Source organism: Narcine bancroftii, chromosome 8, assembly GCF_036971445.1.
Source record: "Narcine bancroftii isolate sNarBan1 chromosome 8, sNarBan1.hap1, whole genome shotgun sequence".
Lineage (NCBI taxonomy): Eukaryota > Metazoa > Chordata > Chondrichthyes > Torpediniformes > Narcinidae > Narcine > Narcine bancroftii.
Genome location: NC_091476.1, coordinates 55627502 through 55650717, shown reverse-complemented (window position 1 = coordinate 55650717; position 23216 = coordinate 55627502). Strand labels below are relative to the sequence as shown.

The following is a 23216-nucleotide window of genomic DNA, read 5'->3' as shown; positions in this document are numbered from 1 at the left end:
AGATTAATTATCTTTTATTTATGTTTGCAGGCAGAGATTTAACCAAGTCACAAATATGGATCTAACGCCTGACCGTAGATTCAACAACCTCAACTGGAAACAAATTCAGAGCTTGAATCAAATCTTAACAGAGGTGATACCTATTCATGGAAGAGGCAACTTCCCCACTCTGGAAATTAAGCCAATAGACATAATTTATGTTGTGAAGGATCGGTTAGAGGAGAAAGGGATTCTTGTGCATGACATCCGTCTCAATGGCTCTACAGCAAGTCACATCCTTGTAAAGCAAAATAGAACAAGCTATAAAGACCTTGATGTCATCTTTAGAGTTGAGTTGATTGGTGAGGAAGAGTTCCAGGTCGTAAAGGGAGTGGTATTGGATTGTCTCCTGGACTTTCTCCCACAAGGTGTAAATAAAGAAAAGATCACAGGACTTACTCTGAAAGAGGCTTATGTTCAGAAAATGGTTAAAGTTTCCAATGATCATGATCAGTGGAGCCTCATCTCCTTGTCTAACAACAGTGGGAAAAATGTTGAGTTAAAGTTTGTTAATTCACTACGCCGTCAGTTTGAATTTAGCGTGGACTCTTTCCAAATAATTCTAGATTCACTGTTACCTCTCTTCAGCTGCCCAGAAGACACAATGACAATGGAGTCTCATCCAATTGTTGTGGCAGAGAGCATGTATGGAGATTTCCAGGAAGCAATGGATCATCTAAAGTACAAACTGATTGCCACAAGAAACCCTGAAGAAATTCGAGGTGGGGGTTTGCTCAAATACAGCAACCTCCTGGTTCGAGAATTTAAACCAGCATCCGATGCGGAGATCAAAAGCTTGGAGCGTTACATGTGTTCGAGGTTTTTCATTGACTTCCCAGACGTATCAGAGCAGCAAAAGAAGATCGAGTCCTACCTAAGGAACCATTTCATCGGGGAGGAGAAAAACAAGTATGATTACCTGATGACTTTGTACCAAGTTGTGAATGAGAGCACGGTCTGCTTGATGGGCCACGAGAGAAGACAAACACTGAACATGATCACCCTTTTGGCTCTCAGAGTACTAGGTGAACAGAATATCATACCTAATGCTGCTAACGTCACTTGCTACTATCAACCTGCTCCTTACATCAGGGACAGGAGCTTTAGTAATTATTACATTGCGCATGGACAACCACATCTTGTGTATCAGCCTTATCCACTCCACATCAATATGCAGACTGGTATGGTTTAGTGTCAAACTGAATCCAAATGTCAGACTTTGAACTACACCCAAGCTTTTAGCTCTCCAAAGATCTGATGTAAGAGACAGGCATTAACCCTTTGTGTCTGCTGCTGGTTACTGGGAATATAAACCAATTTCTGGAAAAGCCACATTTATACAGACGAGCAAATGGATGACCAAACTTAGATGTGTGCCACATAATGAACTTTAGTGCTCATTCACTACAAAGTAATCTTTCAACTGAATAAGAACAGACAGTTTTGTAATGGTGGGGATTTTGTTTGGAAAAGGAAACGATGAACCCACAGAGATATAGAAGTGTATCATTCAGCAAAATTAGATCATCTGCATTGCAGTCCTTTGTACTTTTGTGTTGGTGAAGATGACAAACACCTATCCAATGAAAGTGTAGTTAGCAAGGAGCATCTGTGATCAGAAATATTGAGTGCAGAAAAAAAATAACCACTTTGTACTTGAATTGTTTTGGTTACATAAGAGTAATTTGCAACACAAAGTGCATGTAGGAAACATTTCTTAAATGTGAAATGTTCATGTGACCTAGAAAACATTTATTAACCAAAGACTCTTTGTAAATAATGCATCACCCAAGTGCCTGAGCTGTGTAGACAGTCATTAAATCTATATTGAATAATCATTTCAGGGTGTGCCATTTGGTTATCATTTGGATTGAGAAATGATGCCTTGCAAGGTCACTGCCATTATCATGGAACCATAAAAACTTGGAGCAGAGAATTCAGTCTGTTATGATCATGGTATAATGTGATTTCCACAGGAGATGTTATAATTATAAGACTGCATAATTCTGCATATGTTTTTGTCATTTCAGCTTTCCCCCTTTACAAATCAACTTGTCAACTTCATGGAAATTAATTTGCTCAGCCAAAGAGCCAATTTCCACTTTTCCAGGAAGCAGTACACCTATTATAATATACAAAAGTGCTGGGGCAACTGACCAGGTCTCACAGCATCCCTAGGAAGTAACAGGCAATCAATGTTTTGGACCTGAACCCTTTACCGGGAATGTGGAAAAAGCCTGAATGAAAAGGTGGGATGGGGAGGAGGGAGGAAGTGGCAGGGGGACGAGCACCAGCCAACAGGTAAGAGTTCATAGGTGGATAGATGGGAAGGTTAACAAAAAGCTGAGGTGATGGAGGAGAGGGTGGTTCTCAGGTGGGAGAATGAAGGGAAAGGCGTAGGGAGCTGCAGGAAAAGGGCCAGAGGGTTAAGAAAAGAGAAAGATGGTGGGAGAGGGGGAATTGTTCCCAGAAATTGGAGAACGTGTATGGATGCTGTGGGACCTGCTGCGTTTCTGCAGCACTTCTGTGCATTGCACTTGACCCCAGCATCTTATTTACCTCCAAAGCACATCCACTGTCAATATTTTTTACTCAGTTGACTGAGCACTGTCAAAATCGCAGTGGTAGAATGTGTGCGTTTACTGCTCAGGGCCCAGTGCCATTCAAATGTCTATTTGCCAAAAGTATAGATCATTCTAAATCCAAGGAGTGGTTCTCCTTAATAATAAAATGTGATCCTTAAACAAGCATTCTACCATTTTGATTCTTGAATTAATAGGTCCGATCCCATTACATTTAATAGGAGCTGTTTGAGCCAAGACATAAAATAGGTGCATTATCGATAACCATATAACCACTTACAGCACAGAACAGGCCAGTTCAGCCCTACTAGTCCATGCCGTAACAAGTCCCCACCCTCCTAGTCCCACTGACCAGCGCCCGGTCCATACCCCTCCAGTCCTCTCCTATCCATGTAACTATCTAGTCTTTCCTTAAATGTAACCAATGATCCCGCCTCAACCACGTTTTTGGGATAGCTTAAAATGCCGCAAGGCATGATAAATTTTTAGGTGTATTCAATTTATAATTTATGATAAAATTTTATAAAGATTTTGATTTGATGACTGACTGACTCATCGCGGCAGGTTACATTGACTCAGGGTTTGAGGGCAGAGTCAGGGCAGGAGGAGATTACTGAACCCACAGGAGGAGACTTCATCACTGCACCCTTTCCCCTCTTCTGCACCCTTCTCTCCTCCAGCCTTGCATCTCCACTGTGATCAAGTGCAACCCATGACCCAGCCTTCCCTCTCTCTCTGATGACATTTAAGAGGAGCAAATTAGATTTCACAGCACAACACTTTGCATCTTCGCTCTATCTGCCGCAATAGCAGGGACCTCTCAGGAGATCAACCATTTCAATTCTGTGCCTGTCCATGGCCTCATATATTGCCAAACTAAGGCAACCAACAAATTGGAGGGAACAACACCTAATATTCTGTTTGGGCACTCTTCAACCAGCCGGCATAAGCATTGACTTCTCTAGTTTCCATTAAGCCTATAACCAACATTTCGGGCCTGAGGCCTTTGTCAAGGTATGAATTATGATTTAAAAAAAAAAAAAATTCAGGCCCCTACCTGCTTTCTGCTCATACAAAGGGCTCAGGCCGGTAATGTTGGTTATAGATATTTGCTTCCTATGAACTACTGCGTTTCTCCGCCAGCACAGCGGCTGCAGACTTGCCAGTTCAATAGCATTTAGTCATTTCAAATTCTGGAATAGAAATGTGAAGATTTGCCCCTTATGGCTCCAGTGACATCATGAAACAATGAATACCCCTTTAAATAGGACTCAACAACATGTTCTATCCCAGCAGTTGGTCATTGATAAAAGGTCAGCATTATTTGATTTACCATTCACAAAAATGCCTGCAACCTTCTTAATCAGCTCCAATGAACCATTTAAAACCAATTAGCTGCTTAACAATCTTCTAATAGAGACTTCAACCCTTAGCAGCTCTGACCATAATCTAAATACAGCTGAGGATTTCACCTTGGGCATCCCAGAGGTTTCTTATTATCTTATGTGCTCCTTAAAATTATTCTCTTTAACTCTTATTCTGCAAAGGATAAGATTAGGTGTAAATAAGAAATGGTAAGTGTTATTTGTGTCAGTTAAGTTTTATTTGCCCATTTTTGTGCACATGTATAAAATACTTTGAGTTGATTTATTTTCAAAATATTTGCCTTAAAATGGTCTTGCTCAGTTCATAGTATCTCCAGTGAAGCTTATTATTGTCCAGTCTTTGTTTTGTTGTGAGGAATGTTTGTAACTCAAATTAGTAGGTTTAGATGCTAGCGAGTTCATTTGAGGTTCATTTTTGTTTACACAATCCTTTAAACCAAAGCATTGAAAACAGTTCATTTTGTTGTTTGAAAAACTGCCAATTATTAGTGTGCTTATTTGCCTTAACCTTATATATTTTTGTAGATAATAAGAAAAACAGGGAAGTGGAAAAGATGATTGAACAGAGACAGGTAGCTTTTCTAGACTTGGCTAAGAATTGTGTGTCTCATTGTGAGGTAATTCAATCATGTATCAGCCCCGTAACTTTGCCCCACCTCTACACTCCGGCAAGGTTTTTATTGTTTAATGAATATTTTTGTCATTGAATTTTATGCATGACTGTAACCTGCATTTTTCTCCTCTTTTGAAAAAGACTTGATAGGAGTTTATTAGCTCGTGTTTAATGTCAGGGGGACTTTTGCTTTACTCTACGCTGCCAGCCAGGGGTAGTGGTAGAAGCAGATGCTGCATTCGTGGTTAAAAGATTTCCAGATACATGAGTATGGAAAGTTATAGATCATGCTCAGGTTACGAAGGTTTAGTTTAATTTGGTGTCATGTTCAGCACAGACATTGTGGGCTGAATGGCCTGTGCTGTTCTATGTTTTAAGGGCACTGTGGAAGAATTAACAAAGCTATAAGGATTGCATTGATTGTGCAATACATTTTAAAAATCTGGAGTTCAAAGTTCCATGTGGCTATTTGAAATAATCCAGTTATCCTTCTCTTTCCTAATGGCCTTTATTTCTTTTCTAAATGTGTGTTTAGTTGATATTTTGAATTTAAATAATGTTTGATATAAGGGGTTTCCACTCTTAAGAAGTTCTGTTTGTTGGTTGAATTGATTTAGTCTCTGGGTATATTCCAGTTATGTTCTTGGGCTACGGATTGTCAACAACTTCGCATATCTTCTGTCATTACCTAAGCAAGTAGTGTTAACGGGAGTTGTGACGTATTCCTTGATGTGGAAATTGCATTCCTCACAAAAAAGATGTTTTTGATTTGGGAATTGGATACTATTCTTCAAATTCTAAATGGAAATTTTGTGCTTTCCCCCCACCCCCAGCCATTTACGCAATTATGGGATGGTTGTGGGAAATTGGGCAAAAACAAAATAAAGAGAATTTTGTGTCTGGTATTTTTGTGATGGCAAGTAACATTCTCTCAGGAATTGAGCATGATTAGAGAATGTGTTTATTACATCACTGGATGTGGCTGTATCCTTGACACTGGAAGCAGTTAACCCTTTGGACTCTGGCCACTTTTAACTTTGCATAATATATATTCCGGACTGGGTGCCATGGATAAATTGCAGTACGAATACCAGTACCAACCAGCTGGTGGTTGGGTATAAAACCAGGACAAGGAGTCTAAAGGATAAAGCATCAATCATGTTGGTAGTTTTGAAGTTCCCAGTCAGATAGGGACTTCAGATGTTTTTTTTCCCTCCCAACCCACACTATTCAGCCAGCATAGACTTACGCAAGCACTTGTCAAATTCCAGTTGGTGTCTTTGCACTGGGGTGGGGGGGAGAAAGAAATACAAAGAGCATTGCACAAAGTGCATTTAAAAGCAAAAATTATCAGTGAATTGCATTGTCAGTGATTTTAAAACTAAGTTCTGCCTTTGTGACCGTATAATTATTCATTACTGAATCAACTCATTTGTTACACTTGTATGCTGGGAAAATCTAATATTTCCTGAGTCTGCCCTCCCTTATTGAAGGTTGTAACCCTATCTTTAGGGTAACTACTGCAGCTGAGAAACCAAACATAATTATTTTCATTTTTTAAATTTAGGCATGCGGCACAGTGACAGGCCCTTTTGGCCCATGAGCCTGAGCCACCCAATTTACCTACAAGCCAGATAAGTTTTAAACAGTGGGAGGAAACTGGAAGCCCCCGGGGTAAAACCCACACAGACACGGGGAGAATGTGCAAACTCCTTGCAGAACCTAGTCCTGATCGTTGGTGCTATAACAGCATTGCGCTAATGGTGCCACCCCCAAATTTGTCACCATGATCCCATTCTTGAAGATGAAGGTGATGGCAGTTTCTCCTGTGCAGACCATTTCTTCAGACTAAAAATTGTCTCGAGTGTTATGGCTTCAATGAGGGTTTTTAATTGGAGAAAATCAGGACTTTCCAAGAATTGAACTAGGAAGTACCAAAAAAAAAATACAACACTAAGCGCAGAATCAGGTCCCTTTGGTCCTTCCAGTCTGTGCTGAACCTCGTTTTTTTTTACCTAGTGCTGTGGACCTGCACCCAGTCCCTAGCCAACCATACCTCTCCCACCCATGTACCTGTCCAAATTCTTAAATGTTAAAGTTGAGCCTACATTCATCACTTCTCCCCTTTCACTCTTGACCTGTGTCCTCTGGTTTGTATCTCACCTATCCTCTGTTGAAAAAGCCTATCTACATTTACTCAGTCCTTCCCCCTCATAATTTTAAATACCTCTATCAAATCTCCCCTAATCTCCAGGGAATAAAGTCTTAACCTGTTTAACCTTTCCCTGTAACTCAGTTCCTGAAGTCTAGGACAACATCCTCATAAATTTTCTCTGCACTTTTTCTATCTTATTAGGCACTTTCAGGTGGCCAATTGCCCTGCATGTAAAGCTGAATGTTTAGGCAATATGTGTCTGTTTTGAGGCCACCTGAATGTGCAGGAGGCACTCTTGAGGTGAGCTACATAACCCTCCTCCGAGAGGATGAGCTCAGCTCAGTGGCTCCCCTAGCCACCTGAATGCAGCTGGCTGAAAGCGGATGTTAAAGGGTCCGGCTGCTGATCACAGCTGACACTGGCAGGAGCCGAAGTGGGCTCCGAGCTGAGTCCTGTGCAGCTGTGTCCTTCAGGTGGCCAGCATTGCGTTTTAAACGCTGCTACCTGAACGGCAATTTAAAGGGACACTTCTGCTTCAGGCACATTCTTAGCATAGAATGCACCTGAAAAAGCCTATTGATATCTTTCCTGTACTTAGATGACTAAGACTCCACACAAGTACTTCCTGAATGTGGGGCAAATATGTGCAATTGTCTGTAAATGGAATTTATGAATCAAGTCCAAACACAGCAATCCCAGCAGATGAATGGTTAGCTCTGTATCACCGGCATCTTCTGGTTACATTTGTGGAATTCCAGAATACCTGGGTTTGTGCCTTAAATTCACCTCTGTTCGTGTGGAAGTGGAACTTATGGGAAAATTTTGGATCCATGAGTTTTCAATATTTCGGAACTCTGGCGGTGGGGACCTATAATTTAGTAACAGAGTGGTTGTTAAATTCAAAGGGAATAAAGGACTAAGTTCCAAAAAATAGTGATTGGAACATTGAACACTTTGTCTTAAGAAGTTGCCAAACATTATCATCTAGTGTAGACATAATGAAATGAATGGTCTCTTTCCAAGCAATTAGAAATGTAAATATAATGATTATTGTGCCATTTTCAGAAGTTCTTTTAAGTTCAGGTTTAATACACAACAACCAAAATACAATTATATTTTTTAAAAAGCCAGGATTTTGGGAAAGGTTCTTGTCAGCTACTTCTATGGGGAGGATTTAAAAAAAAAAAAAAAAAAAAAATGTCTCATTGGGAAGCAAGCTTAGAAGAAAACTACTTTTTGTGTCTGTTCATATCTTCCAGTTTTCACTTTCCACTGCTAAGCATGTGTGGTATGTGGTTAATGGTAGGATTCTTAACAGTGTGGTGGAACAGAGATATTGGGGTCCAGGTCTGTAGATCACTCAAGATTGCTGCACAAGTTGATGGGGTGGTTAAGATGCATGGTATGTTGGCCTTCATTACTCTGGGAATTGAGTTTAAGGGACGTGAGGTAATGTGATTGATCTATAAAACTCTAGTTAAACAGCTCTTGGAGTATTATGTTGAGTTCTTATTGCTTTGTTACAGGAAGGATGTAAATGTTTTGGAGAGGGTGCAGAGTAGATTCATCAAGATGTTGCTTGGATTGGAGAACATGTGAAGCAAGGTTGACAGCTTGGACTTTTCTCTTTTGAAGTGATAAAGGATGAGGAGTGAATTAATTGAGGTATATAAGGTGGACAGCCAGAATCTTTTTTTCCTGGGATGACATTTAACAGATACCAGAGGACATTGGTTTAAGGGGAGACATTTGGTAAGTTTTTTTTTTACACAGTGATCAGTGTGTGTAATGCATTGACAGGGGTGGAGGCTGGTTCAATGGGAACATTCAAAAGACTCTTGGGAAGGCATGTGGATGTAAAAGGAAATGGATGGTTATGGGTGTGGATTCAGGAAGGGATTAGATTATTGTGGAGTATGTTTACTTTGGCTGGCAGAACTTTGTGGGTCAAAGGCCCTGAACTAAGCCATAATGTTCTTCGACCTAAATTTTATTTCAAAACCAAGAACAAATGAGGAGCCCTTGTTTGGATCCATTCTGAGGAAGTGGTGAAAGATGAAATGTAAACTGATTCCTTTCAACTGGCTGCAAGAGATGTAAACCATTCAATGTCCCCATTATCAGGTCCATTTCCTCTGTATCTAACCTGCACCAATATGATGAAGCAATCATTATTTCCATAATGTTTGGGTGACTACCTCGCCAGCCCAACCCCTACCTTTTTCTTCAGGTACATGCTTTTTCATGCTTTTACTTGACGAAGTGCCCAGGCCCGAAACGTTGGTCATTCTTTCCATCCTACGGATGCTGTGTGACCTGAGATTCTCCAGCAACCTCATGAATTACACTGTGTTCTCATTGGCTGAAAGTTCTTTGAATTATCCTGAGTTTTACAGAACCACTTGGTAGTGTCATTTATTTTTCAGTGGGTGGAAATTTATCTTTTCAGATGCATTCAACATTATATTCCACGTCCAAAATTTGATTTTTTTTTTGTTGATTTCACTTTTTTTGTAGATTTGGCAACTGTTGAATGCACTGTTCAGAAAGATATGGCGGGGAATTAAATAAATATATTTTCTATAATTTATTTTTGGTCTATTTAAAAGTATGCACCAGGAAATTGAGTGCAAGTATTGGTAGGTATTGCTGATCTCTCATTGAAATAGCTGGTGATAGGAAATAAAACACATGCTAGTATTCACAAGGTGTAATTTTAAAGGCTTGGTGGTCCTATATTGTATAAATCAAAAAATGCATTTGTAAATATCAAATAAAAAGCTATATATTTTGCCTACTTTCCAAAAATTCTCAAACAAAGTTGAGAAACATAGTTTCAAACTGGTTGGAAGTTCTGCCTTAACAGTCCTGCCTTGATGATTCTTGCTTTCTTCATTTCTACTTGTGATTCATTTCCTGATGTTTGTTCTGATCTGCACAGAATTTTAAAACTAGTGTGTGCAGCCCAGTTTGTTTTTTGACCATGGTCATAAAGACGGACTACACCACATCTGCCTGCATTGGGGGAGGGGGAATGGTTTTGCAAACTGTGAATTGAATAAATGATATCACCAGCTGAGAAACTATGCCAATATTTTTCTATCCAGAGTATTTTAAAATTGCCCAGCACATGACGACTGGTAATTTTATATATTCCTATCATGCAGCTACCAGGACATTGAGATTGAGCTTGTAGTCAAATAATTGTTTAGGGGGTATCTTAGTAGATTGGAAATCAATAAAACCCAATCAGAAAACACATTTGGTTGTAGGAATCTTGATATGCTGATACAATATTGAGCATTAATGGAAATATTCAGGACACCAGCCACTTGTATGGTCCTTGAAACAACTGTTGTTTAAGTGTAATTGTAATGGAACCATGTACAAAGCAGGACTAGTGTTGAAACAATAAAAAAACAAACCTGGACATTATCCAAAGTTGCTATGTGTACCTTGAAAGTAGTCAAGTTTGGACTTTAATTGACGAAGATAATTTCATGGAACACTTGATTGTAAGATATGAGTGGAATGTTCTGTACTGGTGTTGCTGTTACATTTTGCATTTCATTGTATTGCGTCTGCATTCACTGTACATTTCAAACAATGTCTCAAATAAATGTTTACAACACTCCAACTTCCTTGTTTTGGAACCTGATTTAAATGGCTAAATAATTCATCTCCTTGTCTAATCCTGTTGTACAACACAGAAATAGGTCCTTTGGCCCAAGTTGTTCACCAGAGCTCCTTGCATTTGTCTAAATTTGGCAGGTATCCCTGTTGATCTTTCTTTGGTTATGGCCCACTTTATGACTCCACTCCTTCCCTGTGAAGCAGACAAGTTTTGATTTCTTCCATACTTCTACCAGCTGCACAACAAAGTATTTGTGTTGTGAAAAAAAGAGGGTCTGTCTTAAACGTGTTGTGGCCCCCATTGAAAATGGTTGCCCTGAACTATTCCTCTCCACGTACTCAGCAAGATCTCGGAAATTTTACCTGCCTTCAAGTTTATTATCATCCAATTGTGCTATGAAACAGCGTTCACCTGTCATCTGTGCAAATGCATATAGAGACATTGCACACATGCAAATGATACATGTGCAGTATGTATGTTTTAAAAAATAAACATTTAATAAATAGTAGATCCTCAAGGTTTGTATGCAGTTTCACTGTCCATGGGAAGAAGCGGTTCCTCCACTTCGTGGTTCTGGCACTTGTACACATGTATCTCCTTCTCAATGGGAGTAGCTGGGTGTGTGTGTGGAGTTGGGGGACCCTCAATGATTTTGTGGGCCCTCTTCAGACGATGATTGTAGTAGATCATGTTTTTTTTGGGAGGGAGCAGGAAATGTGGGAGTAAGAGACCCCAATGATCCTTTTTGTCACTCTTGTGGTCCTGTGTGTTGATCTCTGATCCGACGCTCTTCAGCAAGAGCTTCACACTCTTGCAGCTGGCAAAGATACTCTACAACGTTGACATGATGGTGGCCAGTAGCCTTGCCTGCTTCAGTCTTCTCAGGAAGTGGTGTCACTATTGTGACTTCCTGACAAGTAAGATGTGTCCACAATTGGTCACCTAAGTGGATTATCAGAATTTATTGTCATAAACAATTCAAAAAATATTGTTGTTTTGTGGTAGCATCACAGTGTAAACATTCATATGAACTACCTTATAAAAATAGTGCACGATCCTGTTTTTATGTTTTAAGAAAATTAAATGTAACTTTTGTAACTATTTATCTTGGTGAATTTCTATTGCTGCTGGGTTTTGGGATCCTCTGGGGCCCATAACAGAACATTTAGGGGAACTTGGTGTGGAAGGAGCTGTCAGCAGAGGGGGTAGATGTAGGTTCGATTTTTGTATTTGAGAGGAGATTGGCTGGAAGGGGGTACCGAAGGTCGAAGAGACGAGACAGAATAAATAGTTTGGCACAGATTAGATGGGTCAATGGGCCTGTTTATTTTCTGTGGTGTTCCATGGTTCCAATTTGGTATACACTCCAGCCTTGCAGTTCATAAGTGTGATTCTTCATTCTGATTTTTTTTCTCTACTTCAATGGTTCTGAAGTGGGGCATGGCTGGCATAGTGGTTTAGTGCAACATCTTTACAGCACCAGCGATCAGCACTAGACCAGGGTTCAACTCCCATGCTGTCTACCTGAGTCTGCGTGGGGTTTCTCCGGGGGCTCTGGTTTCCTCCCACACTTCAAAAATGTACTGGGGTGTGTCTTGGGTAAACTTATACCTCTCATTTTGTTCATTTAGATTGGTCACAGTGTTTGAGCTACCGAAAGAAAATAGACACACACACCGAGAGCAGTTCAGTTTATACAAATGTTTATTACTAATTCAAAAGCTGATTTCACACTACAATATGCAAGCCCTTCCCAACTATACTTATCAACGCTTGGACTGGTCCCAACTGCCGAAGCGAGGCAACGACTGCACACTTGTAGTAGGTTGTCAGGGCGCTGGTAGCAGCTTCTCCACCTCCCCCGACCGGGACGTTGCTCGGACTCTGGCTGTTCTTCCTTCTTGACAAGGGGTGTTCCAACCCCTTGGAGAGTCTAAACTTCAGCAGCAGGACCACAGGCTTATATACCCCAAAAACAATTAATCATGCGCCTACTCCTTCTAATATTTGTCAGTCAAAATCAAAACTGAACATTACATTCTACAATTTAGAAGATTAATTATTATGGAACCAGGATGTTATAACTTCCTGGTTTATCTCGTAGATACAAAGACTTATTAAAACTTCTCGAGCAAGACAGGTTGTGACCAATTCGTCAATTTCAGTGTTGCATTTGACAACTGCTTTCCCTGGGCCTCACAGTGGAATTCCATTTCAAAGTGTATCTTCAGATAAGTCCCCATGGCTGAGTTTAATTACATCTGCTAGTTCTGAAAGTAAGGTGACCTGCGTGTGGACCCAGTGTCGTCAGTTCCACATAAGCAAAAAGCATCTGGGTACATGGTTTTAATCCTCCATTACATTCCACCCCTTGGTCACAATCTGTCATTTGCGAGGCCTAACCAGTATTTGAGTACAGAGGGAGCAAAAAAAAGAGAAATCAAAACAACAATTACAAAGATAAGCAATGACGCGAGCAACCAACGGAGGATAGTGTGGCCCACTCCCCCAAATGTAGCAGTTAGCCATGAGAAAGGATTCCAACCAAGGCTCAAATTATCCTTGTTGGCCACAATACCCAGATACTGGAGCTCACGAACAGATTTTGAAACATGCTGAACAATAACATATTTATATAAGCTGCACTTGAGGCTGGTGACTGAGGACTTCCTTGGTGTAATGCATCGGACCGTGTTTCCCATGGGGAACTCCCTTGGAACGTCCTCGACATTACAAATCCAATTGCTGGCATCAAAGCAGCTGTTAAGCCAGATCACCAGGAGTGTAAAATGGAGAACCTGGAACAAAGAAGCCTGACACATGTCACTCACAATACCATAAGCGTTCAGTGTTTAAACAGACTAAATCATCCTGTCCCTCAATAGCTACCCACCGAGTGTTACCCTGGGCAGGTGTCACTATTTCCCCTTTTACAGGAGGGCCACTACCTGGTGGTGCCACCCATACCTTTTGTCCAACATTCTCTAGTTCGGGGATGGGGGGCAATGACTGTTATTCCTCTGGAATAGGCTGTAATTCAGGAGCGTGAAGAAGTCGGTGGAAAGGTGTACCTCCTTTTAAAGGGCGATGATTCAAATTGTCGACTGCCTGCTGCAGCACATGGCACCATCCCTTCTGGGTCCCCAGTGATGTTAACAAACGAATTTGTTCCTTCAGTAAGCCGTTCATTTGTTCAACTAACCCGGCAGCCTGCGGGTAATAAGGAATATGGTGGACCCATAAAATACCGTTGTCATTTGCCCAATCACAGATTGCTTTCCCAGAGAAGTGCGAGCCATTATCAGAGTGAATCTCCTCTGGAACATCATAACGATAAATCAAATGGTTTAGTCCTTGGATAGTGCTAGCTTGGTCAGCTGTCTTGGTGGGAAAAGTAAAAACCAGGCCCGAAAAGGTGTCAACCATTACTAGGACGTAATATTTACCCATACAGTCTAGCATGGGGCCTATGTAATCAATTTGCCAGACCGCAGCTGAGTGAACACCCCATTTTATTTGGCCATGCGGACCAGGTGGAACGGTATGGAACTTCACAAGCTGACATTCTGGGCATGTACGTACGACCATGCGGACATCATCCTGATGGACGGATAAAGCATGTGTACGGGACCACATAGCTGATCCCTTCTCCCCCAAATGACCACTCTGTTCATGTGCCCATCGAGCCAGGGGGACGGTATCAGCACAGCTGATAGTGGCAAGCTGATCTGCTACTGCATTATGTTGAGCCATGTTAGTCGCCATATTGGTATGGGCATCAACGTGATAAACGGTTATCTCACGATGGTGGGAAGCATCCCACAACAGCTGCCACAACTCTTTGCCCTATACTGGGCAGTCATGTATCATCCAGTTGTTCTTTTGCAAATCAGGCATCCATACCACAAGTCCATTAGCCAAAGCCCAGGAATCAGTAAACAGGCGAAGAGGGTGATCATGGGGATCTAGTGGTAAAGTGACTGCCTTCAACTCATCATACTGACTGGAGCCACCATCCCCCTCCTCTGATAAGTGAGTTCCTGACCTGGGATGGTAAGCCACCTGTTCGTGTACGCGGCCCACCCCTTCAGGCCCTCTGGTCGCATGACTCTGAATATACCACTTCCATTTAACAATAGAAGACTGCTGAGCCCTCCCGATCTTTAGATTAGCATTATTAGCCAGGACCCAATTCATTATAGGAAGTGCAGGTCGCAATTGAACATCTGCATCACCTGTAATTCTTTCAGTCTCTAGCAGGGCCCAGTAACAGGCTAGTAACTGTTGTTCAAAAACAGAATAACGAGTGGCAGCCTCAGGCATGGTACGTGACCAGAATCCCAGCGGGACTCGGCGACCCTCTTGTTTCTGCCAGAGGCTCCAGGAGGCCACATCGTCAATATAATGGTGAATTGAGAGGGAAGGCGATACTGGAAGGTGGGTGAAGGTATACTGGTGCCCCTTCCAGGTAAAGGCGAACTGATCCTGTGAGTCCTCAGCTATAAGAATACTGAAGAAGGCGTTAGCGAGATCAATGACAGCATACCATGTTCCTGAGTTCCCAGTAGCAATGTTTTCAATAAGGGTGACAATGTCCGGAACTGCTGAAGCAAGTGGTGGGGCATGTTTGTTCAAAAAACGATAATCAACTGTCATTCTCCAGGAGCCGTCCGGCTTTTGGACCGGCCAAACGGGGCTATTAAAGGGCGATGTTACGGGCCTCACTACCCCTTCTTCTTGCAGAGCATCGATGGTGGCAGTAATCTCTTCCTGCCCCCCAGGGAGACGATATTGTGGAATGCACACTGGTTTCATGGGGGCTGGCACCATCACAGGATCCCACTTAGCCTGACCCACTACTAGTTTTTTTGTAATAGTTCGAATTCCAAATTCAAATCCCCCTTGGCTAGCATTAAGGGCCATACCGGCCAACATATTAATACCCAGGATACACTCGTCAGTAGCAGCCACCAGGGCATGTAACCAGACAGGGGAAGGGCTATCACCCACCATGGCACAGACTTTTATTTCCTTTGCCAGGGTGACCGCTCCTCCCAACCCCTCTATTCGAAAGGCCGGTCCAGTCCAGAGGTCGGGATTACCAGGAATCACCGAGTGCTCTGCACCGGTGTCGACCAAAGCCAAGTATTGGCGATCATTACCCCCACCCCAGTGGATTGTTAACGGTATGTAGGGCCGCGGATCCCCGTGTGTGCGCCGTGTCTCGATGGAGTAGACACGGGAATCCTGCCCACACCTTCAGGCTTCAGAAGGGTTCGGGGGCTTCCAGGACCACATGCTATTGTATCTTTAAGAGCCTGTTTAACCCATTGTTTTACCTCATCATGAGTAACTGGAGCAGGAGAAGCCAGCTCGATAGAAGCAGCAGTGGGAGCAGAAAGCACAGCTGGGCCAGGAGGACTCAGCAGCTGGGGATGATGTTCCCCTGCTTTTTGCCTAAATCGATCTCCAATGGCAGCCAGCTCTTTTACAGAGAAATCACGGATCATTGACTCCTTCTGACCCCTGTTCCCACTTTGGCTCACAGGGTCCTCCACCCAGTCTAGGGGAGGAGGTGGAAGCCATCCAACAGAGGGAGTAGGCCATAGAGCATAAGCAGGGGTTTGGGTATTTTCCCCTGGGTCCACATGGGAAACCGGGGTATCTATCCTTTCCATCTCTACCCTTACATCATCCCCCCTTCTGTCTGTTTGGGAAATCTGCTGCCTTATAGGGCGGGCGTGAACAGCAGATGGAGAGGGTAGTATGTTAGACACATGCTGAGGAGTATCTGCATTATTACCATTGTCATTCCAGATATTCCCATCCCAATCCTCAATTACATCAGGATCGTCACCATTCCTTATCATGGCATGAATACGATATGGATCGGGTTCTACTCCATGCCTTTCCTTATCTGCACAGAGCTGCTGCTGGAGTTTAATATTACGGCAAATCATTTGGACATGCTTATCTTCCCATTCTTTGGCTCTGTCCTGACTGGTGCGAACAATCTCGCTCATCATGGAACAGCATTGTCGCAGGACTTGTAGCTCCTCCTCTAATTGCTTTCTTTTGCACTGAGATTCTACTTCTCTTTGAATTAATTCTGCTTCACGCTGAATGGAGTGGCGTAATGCTGTGGCCAGCAACCAAAAACCATTCATCAGCGTTCCCTTTTTATCAGGAAATTTACTTTGTCGAAGGAGAGTGGCAACCCGCTCTCCCAGAGGTGCACTTGATGAGTCTAACTTCTCATCCCAACTAATGGGTGGTCCCAACAAAGACAGGGTATTGGCCAACATGCCAAACCCATCGTCTTTGGAAGTCCATCCAGGAATCAAGAACTGCTCAGGACTCACCTGTTTCTTTCGGCGAAACATCTTGAGACCAATCCTGCTCGCAGCGCCAATTGTCTTGGGTAAACTTATACCTCTCATTTTGTTCATTTAGATTGGTCACAGTGTTTGAGCTACCGAAAGAAAATAGACACACACACCGAGAGCAGTTCAGTTTATACAAATGTTTATTACTAATTCAAAAGCTGATTTCACACTACAATATGCAAGCCCTTCCCAACTATACTTATCAACGCTTGGACTGGTCCCAACTGCCGAAGCGAGGCAACGACTGCACACTTGTAGTAGGTTGTCAGGGTGCTGGTAGCAGCTTCTCCACCTCCCCCGACCGGGACGTTGCTCAGATTCTGGCTGTTCTTCCTTCTTGACAAGGGGTGTTCCCACCCCTCGGAGAGTCTAAACTTCAGCAGCAGGACCACAGGCTTATATACCCCAAAAACAATTAATCATGCGCCTACTCCTTCTAATATTTGTCAGTCAAAATCAAAACTGAACATTACATTCTACAATTTAGAAGATTAATTATTATGGAACCAGGATGTTATAACTTCCTGGTTTATCTCGTAGATACAAAGACTTATTAAAACTTCTCGAGCAAGACAGGTTGTGACCAATTCGTCAATTTCAGAGTGTTGCATTTGACAACTGCTTTCCCTGGGCCTCACAGTGGAATTCCATTTCAAAGTGTATCTTCAGATAAGTCCCCATGGCTGAGTTTAATTACATCTGCTAGTTCTGAAAGTAAGGTGACCTGCGTGTGGACCCAGTGTCGTCAGTTCCACATAAGCAAAAAGCATCTGGGTACATGGTTTTAATCCTCCATTACAGGGTGGCATAGACTTGTAAGGCTGAAATGGCCTGTTACAGTGCTATATGTTCACATTTTAAAAAGCATTAGTGCTATTAATAAGCAAAGATTAGATGGTCTGCACCTGGTGGAGTGAAACACAAAGTCTGCAGATGCTGTGATTGTGGTAAAAGCAAAAATTCTGGAGGAATTCAGTTGGTCTTGCAGTGTCCATAGCAAGGGTGGGTGTCTGAGGAGGCGGCAGCTGGAGTTTGAGCTGTGAGACAGAGGAGTAGGAGCTTGGAGAGAGTGACTGGGTTAATTGGTCAAGGTTAATTGGTCAAGGGGCCAGTAAAAGGAGTAAAAGGGGAGGGAGCGGCCAGCGAGGAGTGGGGCACTGAAGGAGTGGGACTTCCAGCCTTTGGTTCAACAGGCTTAGGCAAAAGCAGGCGAGGAGAAAGGTAAGTGGCATTATTTTAACTCAGTCATGCCTATGGGGTTAGTGCTTTGTACTGGATGTCAGATGTGGGAACCATGGGTGAGTCCCACCTTCCCAAATAGCCACATCTGCGACAGGTGCACCGAGATGCAGTTCCTTAAGGACCGAGTTGAGGAACTGGAGCTACAACTTGAGGACCGACGGCTGGTAAGGGAGAGTGAGGAGTTGATAGATTCAACTTTCAGGGACATAGTTACCCCAAAACCAGATGTGTCAGGTAAGTGGGTAACTGTCAGGGGAGGGAAGAAAAATACCAGGAAAATGGAGAGCACACCTGTGAATATCCCTCTCAGTAACAGGTATATTTTGTTGGATGCTGTTGAGGGAGATGACCTGACAGAAGCTGGCAGCAGTGACCAGGTCGCTGGCACTGAGCCTGGCATGGTGGACCAAAAGGTAAAGAGGAATGCAGTGGTCATTGGGGACTCCATTGTCAGAAATACAGACAGGAGATTCTGTGAGCCAGATAGGTATGCCCACATGGTGTGCTGCCTCCCTGGTGCAAGGGTGCAGGATATCTCTAATCTGGTCCAGGGTATTCTAAAAGGGGAAGGCGAACAGCCTGATGTATTGGTACATGTGGGTACCAATGATATAGATAAAAAGAAGGAGGAAGTACTGAAAAAGGATTACAGAGAGCTAGGACAGAAATTAAGAAATAGGACAGACAGGGTGGTGATCTCTGGTTTGCTACCTGTGCCAAGTGCAACTGAGGACAAAAATGGAAGGTTAAGAAAAATGAATGTGTGGCTGAGGGGCTGGTGTAAAGGACAAGGTTTTGGCTTCTTGGATCATTGGGATCTCTTTTGGGGAAGGCATGACCTCTACAAGAAGGATGGGTTACACCCAAACCCAAAAGGGGCCAATATATTGGCAGCTAGGTTTGGTACAGCCATCGGGTGTGGTTTAAACTAATTTGGCAGGGGGGTGGGAACCTGTTTGATAGGGCAAAGGACAGAAAAGATAAAACAAGAAAAGTTAGGTTAGGCAGCGAAAGTGTATATATATATATATATATATATATATATATAAAAAATCAGAAAGAGCAAGGAATGCAAATCTGAAGGCTTTATATTTTAATGCAAGAAGCATTCGGAACAAGGTAGATGAATTAGCTGTGGAAATTGAGATAAACAAATATGATTTGATTGGGATTCCAAAAACATGGCTGTAGGGTGGGCAAGTCTGGGAACTTAACAGCCTGGAGTATATGATATTTAGGAGGGATCGGCAAGAAAGAAAAGGGGGTGGGGTAGTATTGATAGTGAGAGAAGGGACCGACAGGATTGACAGAAAGGATATCAACTCGGAAGATGCAGAATCTATATGGGTAGAACTGAGGAATAGCAAGGGGTGGAAAACGTTAGTGGGGATGGTATATAGACCTACACATAGTAGTGTAGAGGTGAGGGAAGGCATTAAAAGAGAAATTAGAAAAGCGTGCAATAAGGGAACAGCTGTCATCAAGGGAGACTTTAATTTGCATATAGATTGGACTAGCCAAATTAGTAAAAATACTGAGGAGGAGGAATTCCTTGAATGTTTACGGGACGGTTATCTAGACCAATATGTCGAGGAACCAACTCGGGAGCAGACCATTTTAGATTGGGTATTATGCAATGATAAGGGGCTAATCAACAATCTTGTTGTACGAGGCCCTTTGGGTAGGAGCGATCACAATACGATCGAATTCTCACTTGACATGAAGAGTGAAGAAATTAAAACCGAGACTAAGGTCCTGAATTTAAATAAAGGGAATTATGATGGTATGAGACGGGAGTTGAGTAAGATTGATTGGGTGGTGTTTATGGCAGAGTTGACTGTGGATAGACAGTGGAAAGCATTCCCAGGTCTAATGGAGAAATTGCAAAAATCATTTATACTGGTTTGGCATAAAAATAAACCAAAAAAGGTGACTCAACCGTGGATAACAAGGGAAACTAGAGACAGCATTAGGTCCAAAGAAAGAGCATATCAATTGGCCAAAAAAAGTACCACAACCGAAGACTAGGAGTAGTTCAAGATGCACCAAAGGAGGACAAAGGGATTAATCAAGAGAGCAAAAATAAATTATGAAAATAAGCTTGCGGCAAATATAAAAACCGACTGCAAAAGCTTCTATAAATATGTCAAGAGGAAAAGATTGGTGAAATCCAGAGTAGGTCCCTTGCAGTCGGAATCAGGGGATATATAATGGGGAATAAGGAAATGGCAGACCAATTAAATTCTTACTTTAGTTCTGTTTTTACAAGAGAGGATACAAATAACCTCCCAAGGATGTTGGGAAACATAGAGACTAATGCAAGGGAGGAGCTGAAAGAAATCAGTATCTCTAAGGACATGGTCTTGGGGAAATTGATGGGATTGAAGGCTGATAAATCCTGATAATCTACATCCTAGGGTACTTAAGGAAGTGGCCATTCAGCTAGCAAATGCTTTAAGAATTATTTTCCAGAACTCGATAGAATCCGAATCGGTACCCATGGATTGGAGGGTAGCTAATGTTACCACACTATTTAAAAAGGGGGGTAGAGAAAAAGCGGGGAATTATAGGCCAGTGAGCCTTACATCAGTAGTGGGCAAAATGCTGGAATCCATTATTAAGGATGTAATAGCGGAGCATATGACTAGCAGAGAAGGGATCTGATGGAGTCAACATGGATTTACAAAAAGTAAATCGTGCTTGACAAATCTATTGGAATTCTTTGAGATGGTGACAGGTAAAATAGATGGGGGAGAGCCCGTGGATGTGGTGTGCCTGGACTTCCAAAAGGCCTTCGATAAGGTCACGCATAAACGACTGGATTCCAAAATCAAGGCTCATGGGATTGGGGGCAAGGTATTGATGCGGATTGAGAACTGGCTTGCAGATAGAGAGTTGGGATAAACGGCTCATTTTCTGAATGGCAGGCAGTGACCAGTGGGGTGCCACTGGGATTTGTACTGGGACCCCAGCTGTTCACAATTTACATTAATGATCTAAATGAGGGGATTGGATGTAATATCTCCAAATTTGCAGACGACACTAAGCTAGGAGGGGTTGTGGGCACTGAAGAGGGGGTCAAGAAGCTCCAGTGTGATTTGGATAAATTGGGGATCTGGGCAGATACTTGGCAAATGCACTACAATGTGGATAAATGTGAGGTTATCCTCTTTGGTAATACAAACCGGAGGGCAGATTCATATAGATTCCGCATCTTCCGAGTTAATATCCTTCCTGTCAATCGTGTCACCCTTCTCTCACCATCAAAGTTACCCTACCACCTTTTCTTGTTGATCCCTCCAAAATATTGTATACCCCAGGATGTTAAGTTCCCAGGCTTGCCCACCTTGCAACCATGTTTCTGTAATCCCAATCAAATTGTATTTGTTTGTTTCAATTTCCACAGCCAATTCATCTACTTTGTTCCGAATGCTTCTTGCATTAAGATATAAAGCCTTCAGATTTGCTTTTTTTCATCCTCCTTACTCTTTCTGATTTTTTTTTTTTTTACTTTCGCTGCCTAACCTAACTTTTCCTATTTTATCTTTCCTGTCCTATGCCTTATCATACAGGTTCCCATCCCCCTGCCAAATTAGTTTAAACCGCATCTGACGGCTGCACCAAACCTAGCTGCCAATATATTGACCCCTTTTGGGTTGGGGTGTAACCCATCCTTCTTGTAAAGGTCATGCCTTCCCCAAAAGAGATCCCAATGATCCAAGAAGCTAAAACCCTGTCTTTTACACCAGCCCCTCAGCCACACATTCATTTGTCTTAACCTTCCATTTTTGTCTTCAGTTGCACTTGGCACAGGTAGCAATCCAGAGATCACCACCCTGGCGGTCCTGTTTCTTAGCTTCTGTCCTAGCTCGCTGTAATCCCTTTTCAGTTCCTCCTCCCTCTTTTCATCAATGTCATTGGTATCCACATGTACCAAGACATCAGACTGCTCGTCCTCTCCTTTCAGAATACTCTGGACCCGATTTGAGATATCCCGAACCATTGCACCAGGGAAGCAGCACATCATGCGGGCATACCTATCTGGCTCACAGAATCTCTTGTCTGTAACTCTGACAATGGAGTCCCCAATGACCACTGCATTCCTTCTTGCCTTTTGTACCACTGTACCAGGCTCAGTGCCAGCAACCTGATCACTGCGGCCAGCTTCTGTCAGGTCATCTCCCTCAACAGCATCCAACACAATATGCCTGTTGCTGAGAGAAGTAGTCACATGTGTGCTTTCCATTCTCCAAGCATTTTTCTTCCTTCCCCTGACAGTTACCCATTTACCTGACACATCTGGTCTCAGGGTAACTATCTCCCTGAAAGTTGAATCTATTAACTCCTCACTCTCCCTTACCAGCCGCAGGTCCTCAAGCTGCAGCTCCAGATCCCCAACTTGGCCCTTAAGGAACTGCATCTCGGTGCACCTGATGCAGATGTGGCTATCTGGAAGGGTGGAACTCACCCATGGTTCCCACATCTGACACCCAGTACAAAGCACTAAGCCCATAGGCATGACTGAGTTAAAATAATGCTGCTTACCTTTCTCCTTGCTTGCTTTCGTCTAAGCCTGTTGAGCCAAAGCCTGGAAGCCCCACTCCTTTGCCGCTTCGCTCGCTCACCGGGCTGCTCACCTCACCTTCTCGTCAGTTTCACCAAGCTCCTCTTCCTCCAACTCTCAGCCGAACCAAGTAGGCCCAAGCCCCGGTAAGCCCCTGACTTTTATAGCTTACCTTCTCGTCACTTTCACCAAGCTCCTCCTCCTCCGACTCACAGCCCGACTCTCCGAACTTCTCCTCTGACTCTCAGCTGAACCAAGTAGAAAAATGCCTGGTGGCCCTACTGTATAGCCTGGATGATGGTGAAAGCTTATTGTTCATGCTTCTGTTGAAGATGTTAGCTGATGAGCTTGAGATCAAGAATACTATTCAGGTTATCTTTATTTATCATCCATACCATGCTCACATGGTAAATACAAGATGGTGTTTCTCCAGGCCAATTGAGCATATTTACAAAATACAAGTTGGAAGCTGAACACATTAAAAATATTAAAACGCATACAGTAACAGTCCATGGTACCCTATCCACAAATATTCTGGGAATTTAAGAGTCTGATGGCTTGGGGGTGGGGAAAAAGCTGTTGCCCAATTTTGATGCAAGGGCCTGAGTGCTATTGT

The 23216-nt window shown here is 42.8% G+C and overlaps 1 protein-coding gene and 1 long non-coding RNA gene across 2 annotated transcripts in view; one reads left to right on the top strand and one right to left on the bottom strand.

Moving 5' to 3' along the window:
• LOC138740710 (terminal nucleotidyltransferase 5A-like) overlaps nt 1-10403 on the top strand; it is a 32212-nt gene extending 21809 nt beyond the window's left edge. The window contains exon 2 of the mRNA XM_069893763.1: nt 31-10403. Coding sequence (XP_069749864.1) covers nt 56-1231 — 1176 coding nt within the window. The 5' untranslated portion in view covers nt 31-55 and the 3' untranslated portion in view covers nt 1232-10403. The remainder of the gene's footprint in view (nt 1-30) is intronic.
• A 1691-nt stretch (nt 10404-12094) lies between these two features.
• Nucleotides 12095-16950, bottom strand: LOC138741756 (uncharacterized). Its single transcript, XR_011343743.1, has 2 exons — nt 16771-16950; nt 12095-13206 (listed from the first exon to the last, which is right to left on the bottom strand). It is a non-coding gene; the product is annotated as an uncharacterized lncRNA (long non-coding RNA).
• Nucleotides 16951-23216: the final 6266 nt, after the last annotated feature.